General features: G+C 43.5%; 1 protein-coding gene across 2 annotated transcripts in view; it reads right to left on the minus strand.

Annotated features, from left to right (window-relative positions):
* Positions 1 to 24178, minus strand: part of LOC122928194 (solute carrier family 22 member 4-like) — a 355141-nt gene that overhangs the window by 127570 nt on the left and 203393 nt on the right. For both annotated transcript variants that reach the window (XM_044280782.1, XM_044280781.1), the window contains exons 5-6: positions 11252 to 11378; positions 11069 to 11169 (exon numbers count right to left, since the gene is read on the minus strand). In XM_044280782.1, coding sequence (XP_044136717.1) covers positions 11069 to 11169; positions 11252 to 11378 — 228 coding nt within the window. The remainder of the gene's footprint in view (positions 1 to 11068; positions 11170 to 11251; positions 11379 to 24178) is intronic.

Genomic DNA, 24178 nt, shown 5'->3' on the forward strand with positions numbered 1-24178 from the left:
TTAGTCTGTAGTGTTTTGATGGCTCTGATCTCCCCCTTTGTTAGGTTCTGAGTTCCTTTTTTTCTTTTTTGGATTCATATGGAGGAGGTCTTTGATGACTAGTGATTGAAAAGTGATGAATGGATCCGAATATTCTGCAATGGGGTTAAATTTAGATATTGGTTTTAGGTCAGTATGAATAAATTTGTCTTCTATGGCCAAAATGTTATCTGTGTCAGTTTTAACTTGTCCTGTATGTTTTTCAATAGTACGTGGTCTATCCTTCAAATGGGTTGATCCCATTTTTCTTTTCATTATGGAGGTATTTTTGTGAGAATTGGTTAGTGGTTTGCTCATACTACCTTGTTTTTCCTTTTTGATGAAGAATTTTTTCAGTGCTAGGTTTCGTAGAATTTTTTTTACCCCAATAAAGGCATCAAATGTATTGAATTTTGAGTTTGGAGCAAACTTGAGGCCCTTGTGGAGGAGGGAGAGTTCTTCCTTACTGAGGGTGTAGCTGCTTAAATTAAATATCCCTTCTCCTATCGTTTTTTGTTTCTGCACGAGCCTGTTTAGTCCTCGGCCTCGTTTACCCTTTTGTTTTTTTTTGTTTTTGTTGAATTCCGTGCCTGAAAAAAATCCTTTTTGATAGTTTTCTTTATTGGTTTTTTTATTATTGTTTTTTTCTTTAACAATATTGTGTGGTCTAGTTTGTTTTGGACTGTCTCTTTTTGTATCTAGTGGGCTTGTTCCTCGTACAACTGTGGCATAGCTGGCATGTTCATTTAATTTTTCTATATTATTAGTTTGAGTGGTGGCCCTTGGTGATGAGGGTCCTTCCTCAGGGGCTATGTCCTTCTCTATTCTCTCCAGGATGGCATACCTGTTTGGGGATATGATAGAGCCATTTACGTATTCTTTATTCCTACCATTATTATTCCTAATTTCTGATGTCAGTGGTAATATTGTTATGTGTGTTCCCCTATCTCTATTACTGGTGGTAGATTCCTGTGTCAGACTTTCCTCATGCACTGATAGGTTGCTCAAACTGCAGTCGCACCATGTGTCATCAATAGTGTTATATTCTTCCTCTGACAATTGGCATGTCTCCTGTTGTTTATTTTCTATAATGGGTCTATTTTCTAGTCCTAATTCATCTCGCTTGAATTTCCTAGTTTTTTTGGTTATTATCAGATCTTCTTTGTTTTTTATTCTATTCTTTATTGATCTGGATATTTTGATCAAATCTTCTTCTTCTTTATACGGTCTTAGTTTGTCAACTAGTTCTAATATTTCCTGGTTGTTCCTCCTTAGGCTTATTTTCCTCTTCTCTATAATGAATATTACTACCCTTTTTGAGAACTCATGGAGTAGGGTATCCCATTCTTTTAGGGTTACCGTATCCCCTAGGTCTCCATTAAGTGATTTGGATATTTGTAATCCCTTGGGTACGGTATCATTCTCCAAGTATTGTTCTAGGGAGGAGACTTCCGATAGATCCCGCATTTCTACTTATAGAGGGAGACTCCGCTGCTGAATGTCTGGCAATGAGCTATTGTCCTCCTTAAATTGTGGTATATAAATAGTATATCACCAGTGGGTGATGTGGGACATAAGCGCTGGTGGACACAATAAACCAACTAATCCTTTAAGTGTGTAAGAGAGAGTTAGTATTAATCTGGAAAGAATGGGGGATTGTAATTTGTAGGGTCGGTTTGGACTGAGAAGAGTTTTGGTTTTGATGAAATCGCCTCCCCTTTTATATTCTTTCACTCTTTCTATACCCCCAAAAGTGGATCCCAAGAATTTCCCCCGGTGGAATTCCGTGTAGTGGCGTGATAGCAGATGATTATCTGATTTTTTATTTATGTTATTAATGTGTTCCCTCATTCTGACCTCGAGTTCTCTTTTGGTCCCACATACATTTTGCCGCACGGGCACCTAATGTAATAGATAACACCTTTGGTGTGACATGTGATATAATCTTTATGGATTGAAGGTCTATCCTCATCAGCGATAATTCCCACATTTGTCTGAGGCGCAATAATAGCCAGAGATAGGTCTGGGTACTACATGGGCAATGCCACGAAGGGGCCTTCATAAGGAAACCTACCAGGATTTTGCTGTGGGGTGGCATAATATATTGTAGTTGGACCTCACTAGTTTTCATTTCAGGACCACTAAAAGGCCAGCGTTGCATTGATTTGGTTGTGGAACCAGTGGTACAGTAATTTCTTCTAATGTGTCCCGGGAGCTGTTTTTCAACAGAGCAAGGCAGCATGTTGATTGTGCTATTGTGAGAAGCCATTGTGGCATAAACATGCAACCATGGCCTACAGTATCTCCAGACTTGTATCCCGTCAAGCACATCTGGGACATCATTGGTTGGCGTTTGCAAAGGGAGCTGCCAACAGTGTTTTTTAATAATTTGAATGGCAGAGAATTCCTCAGAAAAACATTTACTGTATAACCTCATTGTGTCTGCAAGCACATGTATTTCTGAGATGTTTTGAATATTTTTTCCATTTAAAAAAAATATAATTTGCATATCATTGTATGTCTACAAATTTAGTAGTTTCGATAATGTCACAACTTTTCTTTCTTGATGTTGGGTGTTAGGGTTAATATCTTGCTGTAAGATCAATTTTGTTTGACTCAAACCTAATTTCGTTATATTTGGGAGCACATTTTTCTCTAAAATGCTCTGATAATCCTCTTGTAACATGTTCAAGACCTTCATTCTATAAGATTATGGATCTTCCACCATGTTTCACTGTGGGTAGGGTGCACTTATCTCTATAGGATTGACTTCATTATATATATAAACGTAAAGCTGGTATGCATTGCCAAAGAAATCTAGTTTGGTTTCATCTGTCCATTGAATTTTTTCAAAGAAGGATTGTGGTTTGCCCATGTTACTTTTTTAACTCCTTTCTTTAAGCAATGAGGGCCATATAGCTATGTTTTGTTCAGTGTGTGGCATATAGCAAAGTTTGAAACCATCACTCCAGTTGTCTCAAGCTCAACCTGAGGGTTTTTGGATATTGTAAATTTGGAACCAACTTTCATAGGGTTCTCTCATCACTTTTCCTCTTTCCACCACATCCTGGAAGCTACCTGACTGTTCCATGAGTAGCATCTTTCTTGATATTTCAAACTGTTGAAGCCAGGAAGCCATGGTGTTTGGAGATAGTCTTATATCCTTTAGACTGCTTGTGCTTTATCATAATAGCATTTCTGGTCAGATCAGATAACTCTCTTTTCTTTGCCATAGTGAATGAAGAACAAGGCTACCGTAATTAAAATCATGTGAACAGTGACAAGGTATGGACAGTTGAGGCTAATTTCGAATTAATCACAAATTAGTCCGATTTTTTCTTCTTTTCTTTCCAACTAAACAAAGGGTACAAGTAATCGTGTCCTGGTGTGGTTTAAATTTCGTACTTTTTTTTATGTCTTGTACATTTCTGTATAAAGTACATAAACAGTATATCTAAGCAGTTCAATAAACAATTTATTTCAGGAAATATTTTTCATTGTGTACATAATATTCAGGAGTGCCATTAATGTTGACTACAACTGTAGTATGGCCCCCACTGTCACTATGTGTGGTCTCATGTGGTGACACTTAGCTTGGTAATTATTGGAGGATTCAGGATAATTCTTAAGAATATGGCCTCACGGAATGTTAAGTATGAATACAGCAGCTTTTGTGTGGGGTAGAGTCTGAGGAGCCAAAGACCTGATTCTGCCTTTTCTTTAGGGAAATAATAGTAACTTTATAAAGCAAAAACAACTTAGCCGAGTCACGAGTATTGGTTGCTTACATTGTTATAAAGACTGTTGTGGAACCTTGCTGAAAATATCTGAGTTATGTACAGTCATGGTATTTAGCAAGGAAATGCTGAACCTCTAACAATACAATTGCTGAGCCCCTCACCGATCACTAAAATAGAGAGACAGAAGCAATTGACTGGGCACAGTGCCACTTATTTCTGTTAGGTCAGCAAACAGAGCAGTTATACTGTGTGCTTGTGTGTATATACACTAGGGCTGTCGAATATAATCGATGCAGCGATGCATCGCGATTCGACCCCCGGCGATTCTGCATCGATACGGTTGCTTTAAATAATCGATGCATGTTGATGACGTCAGCGTCGCGTCCGCCGTGCAGCCGAGTCGGAAAAAAGTTTTTGGGCGCCTTCTTTCCCGCCTCCCGCTGACGTGTCAGAGGGGGTGGCCACAACATTGAGTGAGCCAGGTCTGACTGAGTGAGGAGGAGCCGGAGGCGTGGTTTCCGCGCATCTCCGGCTCCCAGTCAGACACTCAGAAGCAGGCGGCAGTGCGGACGTTACGGTGGCTGGCGGCGAGGTGAGTTTTGTCACCTATGTAATATCTACCTCCAAAGCGCCTGCCACCTACACAGCATATACACCTACCGCCTGCCACCTACACAGCTCATATTGCCGCTTCTCATACCTTTGCCGCCCGCGCCATGTTTCTTCTTTATTTTTTTCGGTTGTGTCTCTTCTCTTCTTATTCTTCCCCTCCGTCTACAGTGGACGGAACTTTAGGTTTCGGGTCTATGAAAGGCGGTCAAACAGCGGCCCCTAGTGGCCAGTCTGGGAATGTCTACATTTATCTCACACTATTCAGGAGATTGCTCCCAGCAGGAGGTGATCCACACTGACAACTCTCAGCTAAGGGCAGGGATCTGAAACTGCTGGGGTGTCAGATTTACTGACAGTTACTGATCCTGCACCATCAGAGCCCCTTCACACGTGTATCAGTCCCTACTGAGAGGATGGTTATTGTGGATACAATGTAGCATACACAGGATCTATCAACCTGAAACCTCCAGGACTAACATACTGATGGTCTCTCAGGTTCTTTCACACTTGCGTTTTTCTTTTCCGGCATAGAGTTCCGTCCTAGGAGCTCAATACCGGAAAAGAACTGACCAGTTTTATCCTAATGCATTCTGAATGGAGAGCAATCCGTTCAGGAGGCATCAGTTCAGTCCCTCTTACGTTTTTTGACCGGAGAGAATACCGCAGCATGCTACAGTTTTCTCTCCTGCCAAAAATCCTGAACACTTGCCGGATCCAGCTTTAAACTTATATTGAAATGTATTAGTGCCAGATCCTGCATTAAAATTGCTGCATTGACGGATCCGTTCTTCCGATCTGCGCAGACCTTTAAATCTGTGAAAAAAATAAACACCGGATCCGTTTTTCCAGATGACACCGGAGAGACAGACCCGGTATTTCAATGCATTTGTCAGACGGATCCGCCTGACAATAGATACAAATAAATATTTTTGTGCAATTTCTGACTGATTGAATTAATTTTTTGATGTAAAATTGAAAAACAAGGGGACTTGGGTAATAATCTTGATGCATCGTGATGCATCGCCGAATCGAATCGTGGACTTGATAATCGTAATCGCATCGAATCGTGAGACGAGTGAAGATGCGCAGCCCTAATATACACACAATGTATTTCAGTAAGTCTTCAGACCATTTCACTTTTTTTTAAGTTTGTTACATTGCTGCCTTTTGCTAAAATAAAAAATGCAAGTTTTCCTCAATCAATCTGCACTTAATACACCATAATGAGAAAGTGAAAACAGAATTTTAGAAATTTTTGGGAAATGTATTAACAAGTAAAATTTTAAATTTCACATGGACATAGGTATTCAGACCCAGTCTTCCCATTTCTCTTAATCATCTTTGAGATGTTTCTATACAGTACCTTGATTGGAGTCCTCTTGTAGTAAATTCAGTTAATTGGACATAATTTGGAAAGACACACCCCTGTATATATAAGGTCTCACAGCTGACAATATCAGAGCAAAAACTAAGCTATGAGACGGAAATAATTGCTGGTAGATCTCAGAGACAGGATTGTGTTAAGGCACAGTTTTGGAAAAAGGTACAGAAAAACCTGCTGCAATGAACGCTCCAAAGAGCACAGTGGCCTCCATAATTCTTAAATAAAAGAAGTTTGGAAAAACCAGGACACTCTCTCTTTAGAGTTGGCTGTCCCATGAAACTAAATAATTGGGGGAGAAGGGACTTGGTATAAGAGGAAAGCAAGAACCCGATGGTCACTCTGGCCGAGCTCTACAGAGTTTATGTATTTTAATTTAGAAAATTCTCTTCAGATTCATAGACTCCAATGTATTTAGCATTGAAGTGTATGAGAAATACACTACATTCCTATGGAGCCCTGCCACAGGCACGGGCTCCATGGGAACTAATGTGCTGCAGCCTCTTGTCACTTATGAGGACAGGATGCCGCACACTGCATCCGAGGGGGAAAGGGGGCAGGAAGGTGAAAGCCAGAGTACACTGGAAAGTGCGCGCTTCCAGGTTTTTGCGAGTCCAGATTCTGTAGTCACGTTTGACCACTGCATCTCAATAATTAAATGTCCGGGATCAGCATTACCTTTGGTCTCAGACATTAGGCCCTATTCACACGACCATATTTTTGGTCTGCATCCAATCCGCACTTTTTGCAGATAGGATGCGGATCCATTCATTTAAACGGGTCCACAAGAAATGTGTACAGCACACCCGCAAAAAAGATAGAACATGTCCTATTTTTGTTCGTTTTGCGGACAAGGATAGGCATTGTTACAATGGTTTTGCAAAAAAAGTAAATGGTTTTGCGAACTGTAAAATACATAGTCGTGTGAATGTAGCCTTAGGCCCAGGTGTCTATTGACTATGGCACTGCTGCACTTGCAAGCGGACCCATCTTAAAAGTCCCGGCCATCGGTGTAAGTGTACAGCGCTGTTCAGGAAGCGGTTAATAATTTGTGTACACAACTTGTGACTTTTTACTTATAGGTCTTATAATAAAATGTCTGGAAAACGGAAGAGTACAAAACGAAAGACCCAGGCCACATCATCCAAGAGTCAGAATGTGGATAGTAACAGCATTAGTAGCACCAGCCATCGGGGTAGTAGGCCACAGTTCTCCCTGGCTTTGACTTTGAGTCTGATGCTATGCATTGGAGTCAGGGGTCACAACATTCCTCTGGCTCCCCCTCCTTGCAACCCCTGAGAAGCCTTATTAGTAGAATCCTCTCTGTTTTCACTGCCCAATCCTAGTGGCTTGCCTTATTTTGAAGGCAACAAAACCCCATATACTATGGAAGATACTCAAGATAGTCCTCCTGTTGATGACTTGTGTGAGAACAGTCAGCATTTGGACTGCCATGATAAGAAGGTTTCAAGCGCATGAGAACATCCTACAATACAAAAAAAAAAACATTAAAAAGCTATGCGTTTCAGATGAAACACATCATCCTTCCTCATGGCTTCACCTAGCCTTATTTTTTTTGTATTGCATGATGATATTTTTTATGCGTTTGAAATTTGAAAATTGAAATTAAAACGTGATTTGCAGTTTTTAACCACAAGTGCCGGAAGATTTGTCCAGGATTCACAGCATAAAGGGTGGACTGAACTGACACAGTCAAGCCTGGGTTCCTTTAGAGCACTGTGGAGATCCAAGAGGTCCGGGTAATTCTGCAAAAGGGTGAGCGAATAAATGTTTATTTACTTTTTCAGTAAGTTTTTTAAGGGAAAGAAGTGGAATGTTATGCAATGGCCAAGTTAATCACCTGACCTGAATCCGATTGAGCATGCATTCCACTTTCTGAAGACAAAACTGAAGGGAAAATGCCCCACGAACAAGCAAGAACTGAAGACAGTTGCAGTAGACTCCTGGCAAAGCATCACCAGGGATGAAACCCGGCATCTGGTGATGTCTATGCATTCCAGACTTCAAGCTGTAATTGACTGCAAAGGATTTGCAACCAAGTATTAAAAAGTGAAAGTTTGATTTATGATTATTATTTTGTCCCATTAGTTTTGGTCCTTTAACAAGTGCCTGTATTGTCATGTGGTGGAGAAAATTCCTTGCGATTCTCACTGTGGGGCAAGATGCACAGCACAATGAACCAGTGGAGAAGCTGTTATGGGTAGAGACAGTACATATCTTTCGTGGCCCACTGAGTCAATGTTTTTCGCAGTGAATCTGCACCGCAGCAAGAAGGCCAGGTCCTATTGATATCTCCACATTTGTGTCAGTCTGGTTCTCACACCAGGTGCTTATCCACCTCCTCCATGGACATCCTTCTGTCTCTAAAAGCAGCAGGGCAGAGTGTTGCTCCTCCTCCCTCACATCATATGTTGTCATGCCGTGTTGGAGCTGATCGACCTGGGCGAGAGTAGCCACACAGCTGATCACTTGCTAAACTGCATTAAGCAACAAACCTGCTGCTGGCTATCTCCCCACCAACTTCAACTGGTCAAGGTGGACATTGACAATCACAGGAAAATCGTGGCTGTGCTGCATTTTGGCGAAATAACACATGGTCCATGAATGGGGCATGTGATAAATCTAGTCATTCAACCCTTTTTGAAAAAGTACAGTGGCTTGAAGAGGGCGCTGGCCATGTCCAGTAGACTGTCCTCATATTTCAGCCATTTTTATGGGGAAAGGAACGCCTTCCTAAATTTGCAATAACAGAACGGTCTGCCATTGCATTGCTTGATCTGCGACTTTCCAACTGGCTGGAAATCCACCTAACATATGCTCGAGTAATGTAAAGTGGTGAATGATTTTATCATGCACCGGACCACCTCAACAGGGCCTATGTTGTTTTGAGCTCAAGCAGTGGCAGCTCATCAGATACACCTGTTGCGTACCCAGGCCCTTTGAAGAGCCACCAGATTTGTCAGTAGGGATAACAGCATCAATTATGTAATCCCCCTGATATTTAGCCTAGAGGAAACACTGATGGAATGCGGGATGGCAGGAGAAGAACAGCCTGCATATCTTGCTGGCCGTCCCGTAGCTGTTGGGGACCCAAACAGAGAAAGTCCCATGCATGTACCAATTTTCAGGCCAATTGGAGCAACTCTGATTTGTGACAAATTCAATAAATCGGACACAAACCAAATTTTAAGAATCTCTCATGTTTAGTCCCAATGCTATATATATATATATATATATATATATATATATGTATATATATATATATATATATATATAGTCAGGTCCATAAATATTGGTACATCGACACGATTCTAACATTTTTGGCTCTATACACTACCACAATGTATTTGAAATGAAACAAACAAGATGTGCTTTAACTCAGACTGTCAGCTTTAATTTGAGTGTATTTACATCCAAATCAGGTGAACGGTGTAGGAATTACAACAGTTTGCATATGTGCCTCCCACTTGTTAAAGGGCCAAAAGTAATGGGACAATTGGCTTCTCAGCTGTTTCATGGCCAGGTGTGTGTTATTCCCTCATTATCCCAATTATAAAGAGCAGATAAAAGGTCCAGAGTTCACTTCAAGTGTGCTATTTGCATTTGGAATCTGTTGCTGTCAACTCTCAAGATGAGATCCAAATAGCTCTCACTATCAGTGAAGCAAGCCATAATTAGGCTGAAAAAGCAAAACAAACCGATCAGAGAGATAGCAAAAACATTAGACATGGCCAAAACAACTGTTTGGAACATTATTAAAAAGCAAAAAGAAGTAGATTGTCCAGCTTCACCTCGCAGTGCGTATTTTATTAGGAAACGTGCTTAAAAACCAAACATCAGGCTCATTTCATCAACATGTTTCGGATCAACATATATTACAGATCCTTCCTCATGACATAGGAAATAAGACTGACAAATCTTATATAAAGAGTAAAAGCAATTATTCAGCTGTGGATTATTATTTGGTCAATTAGACTGCTTTCACAGCATATACCACTGAGCATATCTCTTCTCATGCAGTTCTGTTCCTGTGTCTCAGTGGTATATGCTGTGGGTGGGGTGAAAGCAGTCTAATTGACCAATTAATAATCCACAGCTGAATAATTGCTTGTACTCTTTATATAAGATTTGTCAGTCTTATTTCCTATGTCATGAGGAAGGATCTGTAATATATGTTGATCCGAAACATGTTGATGAAATGAGCCTGATGTTTAGTTTTTAAGCACGTTTCCTAATAAAATATGCACTGCGAGGTTAAGCTGGACAATCTACTTCTTTTTGCTATTTCTCAGCCTTGGTTCCGGTTCAGTGTCCGTGCTCCTCGGTGGTGTATGGTGAGGTGAGCTCCAACTTGGTGTTTTTATTATTAAAAAGCAGGAACACATGGGTGAGCTCAGCAACACCAAAAGACCCGGTAGACCACGGAACAACTGTCGTGGATGACCGAAGAATTCTTTCCCTGGTGAAGAAAACACCCTTCACAACAGTTGGCCAGATCAAGAACACTCTCCAGGAGGTAGGTGTATGTGTGTCAAAGTTAACAATCAAGAGAAGACTTCACCAGAGTGACTACAGAGGGTTCACCACAAGATGTAAACCATTGGTGAGCCTCAAAAACAGCAAGGGCAGATGCCAAACGACATCTAAAAAATCATTCACAGTTCTGGAAAAACATCCTATGGACAGATGAGACCAAGATCAACTTATACCAGAGAGATGGGAAGAGAAGAGTAAGGAGAAGGAAAGGAACTGCTCATGATCCTAAGCATACCACCTCATCAGTGAATGGTGGTGGTAGTGTCATGGCGTGGGCATATAAGGCAAGAAATCCCACTTATTAAACCTGACAGGGCACACCTGTGAGGTGAAAACCATTTCAGATGACTACCTCTTGAAGCTCAACAAGAGAATGCCAAGAGTGTGCAAAGCATTAATCAAAGCAAAAGGTGGCTACTTTGAAGAACCTAGAATATGACATATTTTCAGTTGTTTCACATTTTTTTGTTATGTATATAATTCCACATGTGTTAATTCATAGTTTTGATGCCTTCAGTGTGAATCTACAATTTTCATAGTCATGAAAATAAAGAAAACTCTTTGAATGAGAAGGTGTGTCCAAACTTTTGGTCTGTACTGTATGTATATAAACACATCAGTCATATTTAATTTTGGAGCATCACTTCTCATTTTTCCCTGTGGTACAGCACTTCACTATGCAGTATGCCAATTAAGACGTGTCAGAGGGCTTTATTAATATAACAAATTACACAGTATCATATCTGAAGTCATAACTCACCAAAAAAAGATTGTAAGTACTGTGATGATTGCTATGTTGCTGGTCTTCAGTAGATCCAAGAAAGTATAACGTCTGATTTGGCGCTGTTTGGTGCCATCCAGCTATGAAGAGAGAATATACCCTCAGAAATCCATCTAACGGAGAGGAAGGTATCAGCTCCACAGACACTATTACATACTTTACCTCAGCAGTTCCAAAGATAATAGCAGGTACAGACATCTTATTTTGTTTAGCTGCCTTCCTTATTATAGCCTCTGCTTCTTCTATCCTTCCCTGAGATATTAGCCACTGAGGAGATTCTGGAATAATCCTGAAAGAGTATAAATCAGTATTCAAATTTTTCTTTTATAATAATAGGTGTCTGTCATCCAAACCAAATAAAAATGTACAATATGGTAATGCAGAACTAACTCAAATATGTATGGCATCTCCACAGATTATATAAATGTTTGACAGTGGGTCCCACCTATAGAATCTGCACCTATGTGGAGAACTGAGGTCCTCCTAGTGAGGTAGATTTATATCCAGGAGGAGAATGAATATAGAAGTACTGTGTATTTATGCCGTTTTCTCCATTTACTTCTATGGGAGTCAGACATGCAAGTGTGTGGGACTCCATTCTTTACATAAATTGCAGTTCCAGAGGTTGGACCTGCATCTATCAGACTAAATGTCTGATAGATAAATCTAATACATCTCTGAGTTGGGAAAACCGTTCTAAAGTTTTTTATAATCGCCAAATTTTATAATCACCAAAGATTTTCAGATCAATTTATTTCACTAAATTTCTAAACGAAACTACTGTATTTTTCGCTTTATAAGACGCACCTGATAAGACGCACCTAGGTTTTTGAGGAGGAAAGTAAGAAATAAAATACTTTGTACTAAAAGTTGTGTTTTTGGTGGGTTTTGGACTGATGGTGTTCTGTGGATGACACTTTTATGGGGGATCTGAGGATGACACTATTATGGGGGATCTGTGGATGCCACTGTTATGGGAAGATCCGTGAATGACACACTGTTATGCAAAGATGTGTGGATGACACACTATTATGGGGGCATCTGTGGATGACACTGTTATGGGGCACCTGTGGATGACGCACTGTTATGGGTGGGATCTGTGGATGATATACTGCTATGGGGGAATCTGTTGATGACACTGTTATGGGGAATCTGTTGATGACACTGTTATGGGGAATCTGTTGATGACACTGTTATGGGGAATCTGTTGATGACACTGTTATGGGGGATCTGTGGATGATACACTGCTATGGGGATCTGTGGATGACACTGTTATGGGAAGATCTGTGGATGACACACTGTTATGCAAAGATGTGTGGATGACACACTATTATGGGGGCATCTGTGGATGACACTGTTATGGGGCACCTGTGGTTGACGCACTGTTATGGGTGGGATCTGTGGATGATATACTGCTATGGGGGAATCTGTTGATGACACTGTTATTGGGGATCTGTGAATGACACTGTTATGGGGGATCTGTGAATGACACTGTTATGTGGATGACACACATATGGCACCTTATGCTTGTCCCCTCATGGCCCTATGTGTCACAGTATTAAGTTATTTATGTGTCCCCTCATGTACCTGTGTGAATAGTGACCCAATTACACCTGCGATGTACCAGTTACAGTTCTATGATGCGGGTGGGAGGAGGGCAACTGCTGTTGCACTTGCGGCGGGGCCCGGTGCAGTCACTGTACTCCATTACACCAGGACCCGTTCACAGCAGTTTTCACATGTAAAGTCCATTTATTTAATCCTTATGCAGTGGCGCTCCTTTGCAAAACTAATGCCTGTAGTAGTAATTGTGACTGAGTGAGTGACGTGATGCTGCCGGCCTGCCTGCTGTTTTGACACAGAGTACTACTACTACAGGTATTAGTTTAAATTAATGGACTTTACATGTGAAAACTACTGTGAGCAGGGCATGGTGTAATGGAGTACCGTGATTGCACCGGGACCTGCCGCGAGTGCAACAGCAGTTGCCGGCCTCCAGCCCCTCCTCCCACCCTGCATTATAGAACTGTAACCAGTACATTGCAGGCCGCTACGCCACACAGTGCGGCCTACAATGTATCCGTGTCAACCATGTAAAAATTGCACTATTCCCTTCATAAGACGCACTGACATTTTTCCCGCTTATAAAGCAGAAAATACGGTATGTGCATCAATCATTAAAGACAGACATCCCAACCTGCAAAAACTCATTTCCGGGAGGTTTTCTTTTTTCACGAACGTTTTATTACATTTTCCAAACATATGCAGTATCTGCACACTTTGCTCTATGGTGTGGAGGACTGGGCTCATTACCCTGCCCCAAATTATCATATTTATGTATATGATTAAAGGGATTCTGTCACCACCTATAAGCTCTGTGAGCTAAACATATGTTCATGTCCAGGGTAGCATTCTGATTTCTAAAGTGGTCTTATAAAAGCTATTTGTGGCTTTATTCTGCGGAAAAACAGGTTTTACTAACCTGTCAATCATTGAATTAAGGTGACCAGGGGAAGTCTGTGGATGCATGGTGCCCGACAACACGCATCGCCATTCATGCCCAGCGCCGCCTTCTACTCCTCAGTGCCGCCTCTCTCTCTCTCCCCCTCCTCCCGCTTTGAGATCCCGCACGTGCGCACAGGCTCAGCCTGATGCGCCGTTGCGGACTGCTGGCATCGGCTTCTTCTTGCACTGTGCGCACGCGCCAAGAAGGGGACTCTGCTACAGGTTGCCGGAAAGGTTTACTACGAGTAAACCTTTCCGAGATATATTGTTTCACATGCGGGCGTCAGGGAGCCACTATGTAATAGCGCGAGACTCCCTGAACATCCGGGAGACTTGAGATCCCTGTAATGGGGTATTCCGGTAAAGTAACTTAATTTTTGAAAAACTGCATTAAGGCTGCAAGCTGTGACCCTACCAGAACCCATACCTATACATATAACCAGAGTTTTAATTTACCATTGCAATCCATTTGTCTAGAAGCTCCTGCATGAGAGAGTGTCATGGCGCCTGATCTTCCCTCACAAAACTACAAAACCCACAATCCCTAGTTTCCCTGCTGTGAGTTTGTACACATTCATGAGTGCTGATGTTTACTGATTGGCTGCCTGATATTCCATGTGTTTATGATTTATGTTTGGTCTGCTAATAAAGTGACAAAGCTGGTCGTGGCCAGTTTGGACCCAAATCTGCAGTGTTGGAGTGGCTTCTTGAGGTGTGCCAACCGTCTAAGCGGATAATATGGCAATCCTGGAGAGCTAAGTGACCCCGAGATGTCACATATGGTGGAGGTATGCTATGGCATGAAAATGTCATGTGAAGCTGGGTTCTGTAGCGCTTAAAGGGCCAGAAGCCCAATGATCTCTGCTGATGAGACTGTGATGTCTGCAGTGAAAAATAAATGTGACAGATTGTCTCTAGAAAAAGAAAGAGCCACCTGGAGGCTGTGGTCTCTGATAAAGTAGACTTGCTTACTGAAAAGTCTGTTACCATGGGTCTCATGGAAGAATATGTCAGACGGTTGTGGCAGATAAAACAGCAGGAAAACCTGGCCACAGAGATGGGATGTACCCAAGCTGAAATGGTGAAGTTTAATGCAGAGCGAGAGACTTTGAAGGCGCAATTGCAGTTGGCCCTGGAGAGAAAGTCTTTAACGCTGAGTGGACACGTTGTAAAGGTCCAAGGTGTTGGTGATGTGTCGGGAGTTCCAGAGAAAAAGGTGATGTGTGCCGTTGCTAAGGGAAACCAACGGGAGCAAAGTGAGATGACGAGCCACTCTGCTCTTAATTCGTATGTTCCCTGCAAATGTGTACAGGGTCCTAGAGAGGATGTGTGGAGTTGTTGTAATGCCGTTGCTAGGAGCAACCAACCACTATAGCATGCAGCTGTCTAGCACCAGAGGGAGGGCTGCTGGAGATGCCGTCAAGTGGGAAAGTGTGCACCGGATTGTCAGAGGAATTGCAGAGCAAGACATGCAAATTGTTGGTGGGTGGAATCTCACTATTGGTGGAGCTGGATTGTCGCCAAAGAGTGTCAAAGGTACTTCCAGAGGTACAGATGTTCCTTAAGACAGGTCCAGAAACTGGTAAGACTGCATTTCTTACTTTTATGACTGATTATGGAACTGTACAACATGAACTGTTAAAGTGTGCTGAGCTTAAGGTGGAGTTCATCCTGGGCAGAGACTTCCCATATTTCTGGCAGTTGTAGAAGGGAGACATGGTCCCAGATCAGGCTGCAGAGCATGCTGTTCCGTTTCCTAAATAAACAAAAAGGTGGTCCCTAGAGGGAGATAGTGTGTAAACACTCTCCCAAGGTATACTGCTCTGTGACAAAGAATATGTAGAACAAGTGAGGGGCAGTAACGTATTAAAACTTAGAGTTTATTTGGACTGTTTTAAGAAAAAGCCCCTACCAGACAAACAACAATCAACAGTATGGGACCCACGTGGGTGAGTCGCCAACGCTCTGGTCCGCTAGCAATTATACAGAGAAGCGGAGCTGAACGACAAATAAACACTGAATACAGTCTTTTGGCAAGGCGCCACAGACTAGTAGAAATGCCAAGAGGCAAATAAAAGGGTGGATCTTACCGGTGGTGCCAGTCAGGACCTTGTAGTTCAAAACCCTGAAGGTTGAGGGGCTTCTCGGATCCGAAAAACATGTCCTCTATTCAATTTCACCTGGTGCCAGGGGCTGCAGGGAGAATCTGTCCCTGTTTTTGCCCTACTTGGCCTGTAAGTCCCTAGGTGCCTCCTAACACGGGGTCCTTTCCCCGCAAGGGGTGGCCTCGTCCGGAACCTGACCCTAATAAATGAACCCTAAATGGCCCTATAGGGACAAAGAAATTGGCCCCAAGGGTGATGGTAGCTAATAGGGTGAAAATTGGTATGGTGGATATATTCTATGTCCCTACGCGTTTCATTTAATAAGGAATATATCAAAGCTATAGAGAATACCTCCACTTCGTAAAGACAGGATGGAGACCCCCTAACTCATCAGGGGACAGGGGTCGTGGGTGGAGGGGAATGTCTATACCCTTAACCTACTGTGGTAGTTATAGTGGGAGAGGGTAAGCCATAAAGGTTGCGCAGACCTGACTAGACCAGTATGGTCCAAAATCAGTCCGGATACCTGTGGATAATGAAATAACAAAACAAAACCCATTCAGATATTGAACCTACCAACAGCTAATATACTTATGGCATAAGGATAAAAGGGTTTACTTACTATTGAAGTCATGGAAGGCGTGTGGCCAGTGCCATGGGCAGCGGGAGTGTGGTCTGACTACCCGCCTCTTGTATCGGCGTCTGTCTGCGCTGCTATGGGCGCCAGTAAGTTTAAATGGATGGGGCTGTCTGGTGGTGCGCCTGCGTGAGGAGTGCGGCCGCCGTCATGTGACTACACGTGTGTCAGCTGACGCCGCGATCCGCCTCCTACCCAGCGCATGCATACATATTAAGTATGCAGCCCGACTACCGCGCAATTGCTGTGACGTAATGATGAGCGTCACAGCCAGGGAAATCCTACCAATCCGGGCGCGGCGTCGGCTGTGTAATAGGAATAGCAAAGGTGGGAGGAGTCGCCGGATAGTGCAGGCGACTCCTGCTACTTCACCTATGCATGTTGGTGGTGATTGAAGAATTCACCCTCAACATGGGACCCAGGGGGGACATTAAATGACAGGCGATCCCCCTGGGACCCAGACAGGGCTTAGTGGCCACCTGAAGTATAAAGACAATTAAGACGAGATAGCAAAAAGGGTGTTGTCATCTGGATGGTTTGGTCGGCTAGGGTGTAGTGATCACATTAGGACAAGTGAGCAACTACACGCTCTAGATAAAATGAATCATTAGGGGACATAATGGTCTTAATGGCACTGTCGGGTGCTCAAATGCGAGGATAGTGCGCTCAAAAGACCGTCAGACATTTCATGCCTAAGTAATGCGGTCAGGAGACCCCTGCTGTTGAGAGACAGTAGCATACACACACGCTTGCATGTATACAAATGTGTGGGAGACTGGGGATGGTCACAGGAAGCACCCAAATTGTAGCTGGTCATTCAATCCATTGGGGTTGGTGGTATTCAGCCTGAATATCCACCAACACTCCCTCTGGAGAATCTTCTTGTCCCAGTCTCCTCCACGTGGTGGCTTCCTCACAGCTTCCAACCCTACAAACGTGACACCTGACGACCGCCCCCCTCTATCATGGGGAATTGAGGAATACAATGCCTCGACATCGATCGATGCCAGAAGCCAATTGGATTCGAGGTTAATATTTTCCAATTTAGAGAGGAGGTCCCCCGTATCTCTCACATAAGATGGGAGAGATTGTACGAATGGACCTAGTATACGATCGACATATACCCCGCTGTTCTGTTGAGCTAAGACAGCGATTCCGCGCACGGGGGTACCCGGACAATACACTAAGAAAGGCCTATCAAAGGGCCAGACAGGAGACACGGACCACTCTCCTACATCCCACTGGGGGTCCGAAAACCGATCCACAACAACAACAACAAAAAGTTACCGATCATTGGCACATTTAATTCTGCGGCTAGACAGATCATGGAGATCTTAGCACGCAATTGGGACACCCTCCTGATGGATCCGGACCTGACAGATGTTGTGGGTCCCTATCCATCAGTGACCTTCAGGAGAGGAACCAACTTGAGGGACCAATTTGTGCACAGCCACTATAACCCCCCTAAAAAGAAGACGTGGCTGGACAAACCCATGAATGGTTGTTTCAAATGTGGGCGGTGCAGTTTCTGTAAGTATGTCACCCAGGGCAAAACGGTTGCGGTTGGTCCTACTGATCCCGTTCACCATATACAGGATTTCATTAATTGCCGTACCGCAGGAGTTGTCTACCTACTCACCTGTGAATGCGGCATCAGGTATGTCGGCAAAATCCGTAGGGAGCTACGGGTACGCATAGGTGAGCACCTGGGTGACATCCGTAACAATAGGGACACCCCAGTAGCTAGACACATCCACTCTGTACACGACGGGCGGTCGTCAGGTGTCACGTTTGTAGGGTTGGAAGCTGTGAGGAAGCCACCACGTGGAGGAGACTGGGACAAGAAGATTCTCCAGAGGGAGTGTTGGTGGATATTCAGGCTGAATACCACCAACCCCAATGGATTGAATGACCAGCTACAATTTGGGTGCTTCCTGTGACCATCCCCAGTCTCCCACACATTTGTATACATGCAAGCGTGTGTGTATGCTACTGTCTCTCAACAGCAGGGGTCTCCTGACCGCATTACTTAGGCATGAAATGTCTGACGGTCTTTTGAGCGCACTATCCACGCATTTGAGCACCCGACAGTGCCATTAAGACCATTATGTCCCCTAATGATTCATTTTATCTAGAGCGTGTAGTTGCTCACTTGTCCTAATGTGATCACTACACCCTAGCTGACCAAACCATCCAGATGACAACACCCTTTTTGCTATCTCGTCTTAATTGTCTTTATACTTCAGGTGGCCACTAAGCCCTGTCTGGGTCCCAGGGGGATCGCCTGTCATTTAATGCCCCCCCTGGGTCCCATGTTGAGGGTGAATTCTTCAATCACCACCAACATGCATAGGTGAAGTAGCAGGAGTCGCCTGCACTATCCGGCGACTCCTCCCACCTTTGCTATTCCTATTACACAGCCGACGCCGCGCCCGGATTGGTAGGATTTCCCTGGCTGTGACGCTCATCATTACGTCACAGCAATTGCGCGGTAGTCGGGCTGCATACTTAATATGTATGCATGCGCTGGGTAGGAGGTGGATCGCGGCGTCAGCTGACACACGTGTAGTCACATGATGGCGGCCGCACTCCTCACGCAGGCGCACCACCAGACAGCCCCATCCATTTAAACTTACTGGCGCCCATAGCAGCGCAGACAGATGCCGATACAAGAGGCGGGTATTCAGACCACATTCCCGCTTCCCATGACACTGGCCACACGCCTTCCATGACTTCAATAGTAAGTAAACCCTTTTATCCTTATGCCATAAGTATATTAGCTGTTGGTAGGTTCAATATCTGAATGGGTTTTGTTTTGTTATTTCATTATCCACAGGTATCCGGACTGATTTTGGACCATACTGGTCTAGTCAGGTCTGCGCAACCTTTATGGCTTACCCTCTCCCACTATAACTACCACAGTAGGTTAAGGGTATAGACATTCCCCTCCACCCACGACCCCTGTCCCCTGATGAGTTAGGGGGTCTCCATCCTGTCTTTATGAAGTGGAGGTATTCTCTATAGCTTTGATATATTCCTTATTAAATGAAACGCGTAGGTATATAGAATATATCCACCATACCAATTTTCACCCTATTAGCTACCATCACCCTTGGGGCCAATTTCTTTGTCCCTATAGGGCCATTTAGGGTTCATTTATTAGGGTCAGGTTCCGGACGAGGCCACCCCTTGCGGGGAAAGGACCCCGTGTTAGGAGGCACCTAGGGACTTACAGGCCAAGTAGGGCAAAAACAGGGACAGATTCTCCCTGCAGCCCCTGGCACCAGGTGAAATTGAATAGAGGACATGTTTTTCGGATCCGAGAAGCCCGTCAACCTTCAGGGTTTTGAACTACAAGGTCCTGACTGGCACCACCGGTAAGATCCACCCTTTTATTTGCCTCTTGGCATTTCTACTAGTCTGTGGCGCCTTGCCAAAAGACTGTATTCAGTGTTTATTTGTCGTTCAGCTCCGCTTCTCTGTATAACTGCTAGCGGACCAGAGCGTTGGCGACTCACCCATGTGGGTCCCATACTGTTGATTGTTGTTTGTCTTGTTTGTCTGGTAGGGGCTTTTTCTTAAAACAGTCCAAATAAACTCTAAGTTTTAATACGTTACTGCCCCTCACTTGTTCTACATGTTCCGTTTCCTAAAAGGGAAAAGCCAGAGGACTCTCAGCTAAACGTCCATGAGGTAATGGTAGGTAGAGTCTCACTATCGGACAGTCTGAATTGTGAGCAGACAAAAGTGCAACCAGAGAAGTTGCTAGGAAAGAGTCCTGAGCATGGGGAGTCCATGCTGCTTTCTTTTTTTTTTTTTTTTATTGACAATTTTTATTGTTTTTATATTTTCATAGTTATAATAATAACAGAGAGCATTGAATAGTATACAATATCGAAAGTTGTACACATGTGGTATTGACGTTCAAAATGCAAAAAATACATTGTGCATTTGTACACACGAAGAAAGGCCTGGGAGGCCGCATAAGAGCGGATGTCAAATAAAGATAAACAATAACATTAAGTTAACCAAACTTTGTGACAGGATGGTAAGGTAATAGTATTGACAGTAGTATTGACAATAACATTATTGAGGGTTATATCGACACGGTGCAGGAACGAGAGCCATTAGTAAGAAGACAAGGTACTGAGGCATTGTACTGCGACATTGGATTGAGACAGTGGTCCAGGAACTAGGGGGCAGAGGAGAAGAGTTAAGGGAAGTTCCTATAGGCTTTCCAAGGGGACCAGATCTGGAGAAAGGTGTGTCTGGTGCGGGATTCCCAGTGGGAGATCTCCTCCATTCTGTAGATCTGGTCAACTCTATTAGACCATTGTTCCACACTAGGAACTTCAGAGGACAGCCAGTAAGTTGGTAAAATTAATCTGGCCGCTATCAAAAGCGAAAAGAGAGTGAACTTACGTGAGTTAACCCCCCCTAGTCCTAGGGATAATAGGGCCATATCCGGTGAGCAGGGGAAGGAAGTCTGACAGATCTGGTTGCACAATCCGATCAAGGTAAGCCACCACGGGTTGATCAGCTCGCAAGACCACCAGATGTGTAGAAACGACCCTTTGGTTTTGCAGCATCGCCAGCACCTATCTGAGGCAGTAGGGTTGTATAGGCAAGTCTTATTCAGGAGTCTTGTACCACCTCATAAGGACTTTATAACTGTTTTCCTGGATACGCACACACCTGGAGAGCTTATCTGGGGCATTTAGAGCTTTGGCTATTTCAAGAGGTGTCAGGGTTCTTTGGAGGTCTTTTTCCCACAAACCAATTATCGCAGGTTTGGGAGCAGAGGAGGGGGACATCAGGTGTCTATAAATTGTGGACACAATTTTAGGAGGGTATTTCTTGTTACTGATCAAATCTTCGAACCAACAGATATTGTCGGAAGAGGAGGTCTTTTTTGCAAGGAGGAGAGATTCGGTTTTAATGAAGCTCATAAGGACAGGGTTGTGGATCTGTGTGCCTAAGACTTTACCAATTTCTAAGTCTGAGAGCACACACCCGTTTGGATCCAGGAGCTGAGACACAGGAACGTCGAGGGAACGTATAGCCAGGGGGCTGCTATCTCTCAAGTCCTTAGGAGCTAAATTAACAAGATCTCTTATCTGGAGAAGGGGAGAGGGCAAATTTAAAACCTTAGACGAGAGTGAGAAACTTTTTCCAAACTTTTAATGTATTTCGAGTAAGAGGATTCGAAATAGAGCCAAGAGAGGGGGGATAGTTTGTCAGCTAGTACAAGAGCCCTAATGGGGGAGGATAAGAAGGCATTTTCCAGTATGAGCCAGGATTTATGAGGGGGATGTCTAATCCAGTCAACAACCCGAGAAAGCTGTATAGCTTTCATGTATGTCTCTGGGTCGGGAAGTCCAATACCGCCCCTAGCTTTAGGTTTAGTTAATGTAAGGAATGAGATGCGTGGGTGTTTACCGCTCCAAATAAATTTTCTTATAAGCTTATTTAGAGTGGCAAAGAAAGATTTGGGAATTTCTATAGGGAGTACTTGCATTAAGTAGGTGAGTCTGGGGATAATTAGGGACATTAAAATATTTTTCCTTCCAAACCAAGATAGGTATGGAAAATCTAGCGAGTCTATTTGGGTTTGTATAGATGCTAGGAGAGGTTTGAAATTCAAGCTGAATAGTTCCGACAGGTGAGGGGAGATCCTGACTCCCAGGTAAGTTAATAGTTGGGTATGCTAATTAAATGGGGAGTTTATACGGAGGGATGAAAGAGTTAGGGGAGATAAACCCATATGGAGAATTTGAGACTTTGAAGGGTTAACCTTGAAGTTGGATAAAGAACCGAATAAGGAGAGTTTCGATATAATTCTGGGCATGGAAGTGTGGGGGTTGGTGGTTAGGATCAGTAGGTCGTCTGCAAAGGCTGCTAGTTTAAACTCATGGTGCCCGACCAACAAACCCTTGATTTCCTTGTCTTGCCGGAGAGCCTGTAGGAGGGATTCCATTACTAGAACGAATATAAGGGGGGAAAGTGGGCAGCCTTGTCTCGTGCCATTTCTTATTGGGAACTGGGAAGACATAAGCCCATTGACTGACACGGATGCCGAAGAATGCTCGTACATAGAAAACACAGGCATTTATATATTGTATAGGCAAACAGAATTTTGAGAGGGTCATCCTGATGTATGTCCAGTCTATTCTATCGAATGCCTTTTCGGCATCTGTGCCAATCATGACCAGAGGGATGGCTTTATGGGAGGCATAGAACAGAGCATTGAGGATTTTAGCAGTATTATCCTTCCCTTCCCGGCCCCTGACAAATCCCACTTGATCAGAGTGGATCAGTTGGGGGAGTAAGTTTTGCAGTCTTGTGGCAAGCATTTTTGCGATGAGTTTGAGGTCTACATTGAGTAAGGATATGGGACGGTAGTTGGAGCATGATGTGAGGTCTTTGCCCTCTTTAGGGATTATTGTGAATGTGGCTTTCGTCATGTCAGAAGAAAGAGGGTGACCCATTAATGTACGGTTGCAGATGGGAAGCATAAAAGGGAGTAATAATTCCCCAAAGGCCGAGTAATATGATATAGGGAGACCGTCGGGGCCGGGGCTTTTCCCTTTAGGGGTAGACTTGATGGCCGATGTTAATTCAAGAGGGGTAAATGGTTTGGATAGGGATTCCTGCTGTGTAATGGTTAGTGACGGGAGATTGAGAGTGTCCAGAAAGGACCTGATATTGGCCTCTCTATCTAAAGAAGAGTTCGGAAGAGCAGAAGGAGGGAGATTATATAATGATTCGTAGAACACTTTAAACTGATTCCGCAATATCCTCAGCTTTGAAAAGCTGAGTACCCTGAGGAGATTTAATGCTTTGCACATAACGGGAATCTCTTCTCTGTTTTATTCTTCGCATCATGAATTTTGATTCTTTATTTACATGAGCAAAAGTTTTTTGTTGCGCCGACAAGTAAAACTTGGCAGAGCGCTCATTTAGCAAATTCTTTAATTGCGTCCTAAGAGAAGAGAGTTCCGTTAGCTGATGGTCGAGCAAGGACCGCTTATGCGCTTTTTCCAATATATGGATTTTGACCAGTAATGCATTAAGCTGCTTCTCAGACTCTCTCTTTAAAAAAGAACAGAGGCTGATCAGCCTGCCTCTAATATAGGGCTTGTGGGCATCCCAGAGGATCTGGGGGGATATATCAGGGGTATTGTTCAATCTGAAATATTCCTCAAGAAAGGATGATATTTGTGACTTATGCTTGGAGTTTCCCAACAAGGACTCATTAAATCTCCAGCTTGTGTACCTATTGCTTTTAACCTCAGGATGTATAGAACAATAGATAGGGGAGTGGTCAGACAATGTAATGTCCCCAATTCGGGCCGAGGAGCAGAGCTGAAGTTTCTCTTTTGGAGCTAAAATATAATCAATCCTGCTGTACGAGGAGTTGGCCTGAGGAGTAAAAGGAGAAGTCCACTGAGTCAGGATTATGACATCGCCATACATCAACCATACCCATGTTGAATAATTTAGTATGCAGTAGACTGAGGGCTTTTGTAGAAGTAGATGATTTATTTGACGAAGTGTCCAATAAGGGGGTTAAAGGCCAGGTTAAAATCTCCTGCAATGATCATGAATCCTTCTCCTTGTGAATCTGCGAGGGACAAGATACTAGAGAGCCAACTGACCTGGTCCGAATTGGGGGCATAAATATTAACAAAAGTGTACAAGTCTTGCCCTATTTTGCCCTTTGAGGATAAGATATCTACCATCTGGGTCTTGCATATGGGACATATACTGGAAAGGGAGTCCTCTACGGAAACCTATACTGACTCGTCTTGAGGCGGCACCCCCAGCTCCACAATGGTACCA

Source organism: Bufo gargarizans, chromosome 2 (assembly GCF_014858855.1).
Source record: "Bufo gargarizans isolate SCDJY-AF-19 chromosome 2, ASM1485885v1, whole genome shotgun sequence".
Lineage (NCBI taxonomy): Eukaryota > Metazoa > Chordata > Amphibia > Anura > Bufonidae > Bufo > Bufo gargarizans.